The following is a 3,490-nucleotide window of genomic DNA, read 5'->3' as shown; positions in this document are numbered from 1 at the left end:
TTCCGGAGTGAGTTGAGGGAGGAGAGCGGGTGGGTGGGTGTGCGCACTTAAGAGCAGAAATGGAAAGAAAAAAAGAAAAAGAAAAAGAAAAAGAAAAAAAAAAAAAAAAAAAAAAAAAAAAAAAAAACTGGACATCAGCAAAAGCTGCGCTTGGCCTTGATGGATTTGAATTTGACTCTGACAACAAAGAATAAAAGCCAAAGAAAAGAAATGTTAGAAAGAGTAGAAAAGGAGAAAACCGGTCAACAGGAGGGGAAAAAAGGTCAAGAACGGGGGTAATCAGAGGAAAGAGGAAAGAAACGGAATGACTGAAAAATATCCCAATTTCAACCAACAAGAAAAGGTTCACAACAACGATTCATCCCAATCCAATTTTTTCCTTTTTTACTTTTAGTTTCATGCCTGAAGAAAACAAAAACTGTTAATAAAAGCTGTTGGTATTGAGCTGCCTTCTTGAGACTGAAAAGAGGATCAAAAATCAAAAAAGGTAGAATGCTTCGTTCTACCCTTTTTGAAAGGCTGAATGGGAAGGTCGTCGTAATAAACAATAGCAATTAAGAAACAGGAAATTGGGTTAAAAAGGAAAAGAAAAGAAAAGAAAAGAAAACCGACAACAACAAAAAAAGTGGGGGAGGAAAAGGTCTAGCTCCGCAAGGCAAGCATACAAGCCAGAACACAAAAGGTACATGAAAATTATGGAAAAACACTTGATGTATTTCGTAATTGGGTTCACCGCGCGACGATAACAAATTGATTGAGAAAAACAAGGAGAACAAGACAAATCATGAGACGCAGTGGGGACCAGACTGTTTGCGCGGAATAAAAAAATCCAGAAAAGAGGCGTTTTCTAACTGACTCCGAATAAGCATCGAAGCCCGGCTAAAATCAGGTTAAACACATAAAAAAAAAAAAAAAGAAAGAAAGAAAGAAAGAAAGAAAGAAAGAAAATACCGGAGAAAACATACTAGTGGATGAAAAGTGATGGAAGAAAGGGACAAATTTCCCAGGTGGAAAAATAATAAAATGAAAAGCCCGGCTTCAAGGCTTCACATCCTTCCCCGACCCTGATCGTGTTCTATGCTTGGAAGAACTCTTCGGGCGCACGGATGACGAGCGCACGCCGCCCGTTGTGCTTAAGTTAGTGCCATCGTAATGCTCGATTTGTGGCGGCGTTGATTTCCGATGCCGATGGCCCGCTAGCGGGTACGGATCCAGATCACGACTGCTCGTGGAGAACATGGAAACGACCGGGGGCTGCTTCTTTTCGCGCTCCTTGGGTTGTTTGTCTCTCGTAGACACATTTGCATTCACGGATGTTGATGTAAGTTGCGACGATGACTCGTGATGGTTGTTAGGGTTGACATTCTCGTCTGCAGTAGGATTTGTTGCAATTGTGGCGCCGTTGCTTTGTTGTTGCTGTTGTCGAGGAGGCATATCTGGTGAAGAATTGTCGGTGGGCAGGACATTAGGACTTTCATCTTGGGTAGGAGTAGATTCTGCATGTTCGCCCCCTGTCGATGTATTCAGAAGAGCACCATTCAGGCCGTTCAATCCCCCTTCAATGTCACGAACCAACCGGACGAATTCCTCTGGTACAAGCCCACTTTCTCCAGTCTTAGGGTCCTCCGCAACGAGCCAGCCTTGTCCATGACGATAAGATACTAGAATCACCTGTCCCTCTTTCAATGGCAATTCGTTCTCATGTTCGCGATCGAAATCGAAAAGCGCAACAGCTTTGCCATGCATTTCTTCATCAGGTGAAACAATTGTAAATTTGTAATCTCGCGAATAGCGGGACGCATCTCTCCACGATTCATCATCCTCCGATATCTCGTCGTCAGATTGGAATTCCATGTCAGGTTCCATTGCCGTTCGGCCATGCAATGACGCGGCAAAGTGGGAGTCTCTGTGACCGCCAGGTGGATATGAGTCCGCGCTTAAGAACGAGCGATTCCCATCGTTAGCCGGGTACGTAACATATTCTCCTCCAGGACCATCGTCAACTGCGTCGTCGTCCTTGACATAGTATGTTGCGCTTCCATCCCCATTTAATCCGACGAAAACTCCTCGATCATCACTTCGCACAGAATCTGACGACGGGTCAGCATCGTTCGCAATGCCAGGACTTCTCCCTCTATTAAAATCGGACCCTAAATGCGCAGATTTGTGTTTGCGATGCCGGGACGTTGTCACAACAGGGCTGTGCAAGTCCTCATCCTCGCTGTATGGTGGACCATCTCCAAACGCCATTGCAGGGAGCTGTTGGGTACCATACATGGCTTCCGGGTTCCATGGAGAATGCCAATGGCCGCGAGAAACATCCCAAGAAGCGCTGGGAGGGTCAGATAGACGTCTGGCTTCGCTCATCGGAGTCGATATTCCAGATTCGCTCGGGTGGGGCCCATAATGCAGTGGGTGTATTGGTGGGTAGGCAAAGTCCCTTACTAAGGCGTAAGGCAGACTCGAGTGAAAACCTGGGAAAATATGTGAAGGGGGTCGAGAACGGTTCTGAGACGTAAAGGAGGTGCTGGAGTAGGTCGATAAGCGATTTTTCGCATATGAGGACGGCCGTTGGATATTCGACCGTCGGGGGGCCGGTGATATTGTATGTGACGGGTGGTGAGATATCGTTGGGATTGAGGAGGTTTTGTCCGCCCCGGAAGGAGGGGATACAGGTGGGGATTTCGTTGAGGTCATTGCGAGGGACGTGAGAGAACAATCTGTGCTTCCGGACGTAACAACCGTTATCAGGACGATTTTGTGAAGCGGGTTTTGAATGTAATATCCGTCCAAATTGAACCCTCAATTCGATGTTTCAACCAACGGGCGTGTTTTTTGGAATTTTATTGTCAATGCTAGCTGTCCATAGCCAAAAGAAAGGAGTCGCACTCCAGAAAAGACGTTCGATGTGTGTAAAAGAGCACAAAGCAGAGAGTGGTCTGGTGGGGGTCGCAGAGGAGACAGATGGCACCGGCTTGTGAACGACAGCGATTGCAATAACGGGGTTAAGCTACGCGGGTCGAGCTTGGAGTTGAATGGCTATCGGGGCCGGGTAATGTGGGATGAGGCCGACTTCTTGGAGAAAACAAATCATCCAATGACGATCAGATGTGAAGGGGAATGTGTTCTGAACACATATGCAAGTCACGATAGGAGCCAGCCAGCGCGCGTGGGAGATTGAAACAGTGGACGCTGACTGGAGCAGGTAGGAGGCTCGGGAAACAAACAACAGGGGTTGAATAAGGGCCGATATCGAACGGTCAGGAGATGAGAGATAATGGCCGATTCAACTACGCAGTAAGATCAGTGATTAGCCAGTAGCCAGCCAAATCCAAAGATATGGTGAGCCGAGGGGCAAAAAGGTTACCAAGTGTTGACAGGGCCACGCGGCCCGGGCAGACAGTGCGCTGATTGAGGGTGGCGGGCGGGGGGGAATGGAGTTGAGGAGTCAGGACAATAGATATGCAACCCAGCAGCACACAGCACAGGG

General features: G+C 47.3%; 1 protein-coding gene across 1 annotated transcript; it reads right to left on the bottom strand.

Moving 5' to 3' along the window:
- Nucleotides 1-1,038: 1,038 nt before the first annotated feature.
- Nucleotides 1,039-2,277, bottom strand: HCAG_04491 (conserved hypothetical protein; the record flags this gene model as incomplete). Its single annotated transcript, XM_001540601.1, has 1 exon — nucleotides 1,039-2,277. The coding sequence occupies one exon, from the start codon at nucleotides 2,275-2,277 to the stop codon at nucleotides 1,039-1,041; it is 1,239 nt and encodes a 412-aa protein (XP_001540651.1).
- Nucleotides 2,278-3,490: the final 1,213 nt, after the last annotated feature.

Source organism: Histoplasma capsulatum, genomic scaffold, assembly GCF_000149585.1.
Source record: "Histoplasma capsulatum NAm1 scaffold_4 genomic scaffold, whole genome shotgun sequence".
In the NCBI taxonomy this organism is placed as follows: Eukaryota; Fungi; Ascomycota; class Eurotiomycetes; order Onygenales; family Ajellomycetaceae; genus Histoplasma; species Histoplasma mississippiense.
Note: the sequence above shows the minus strand (reverse complement) of the source record. Positions and strands in the feature narration are given on the sequence as shown.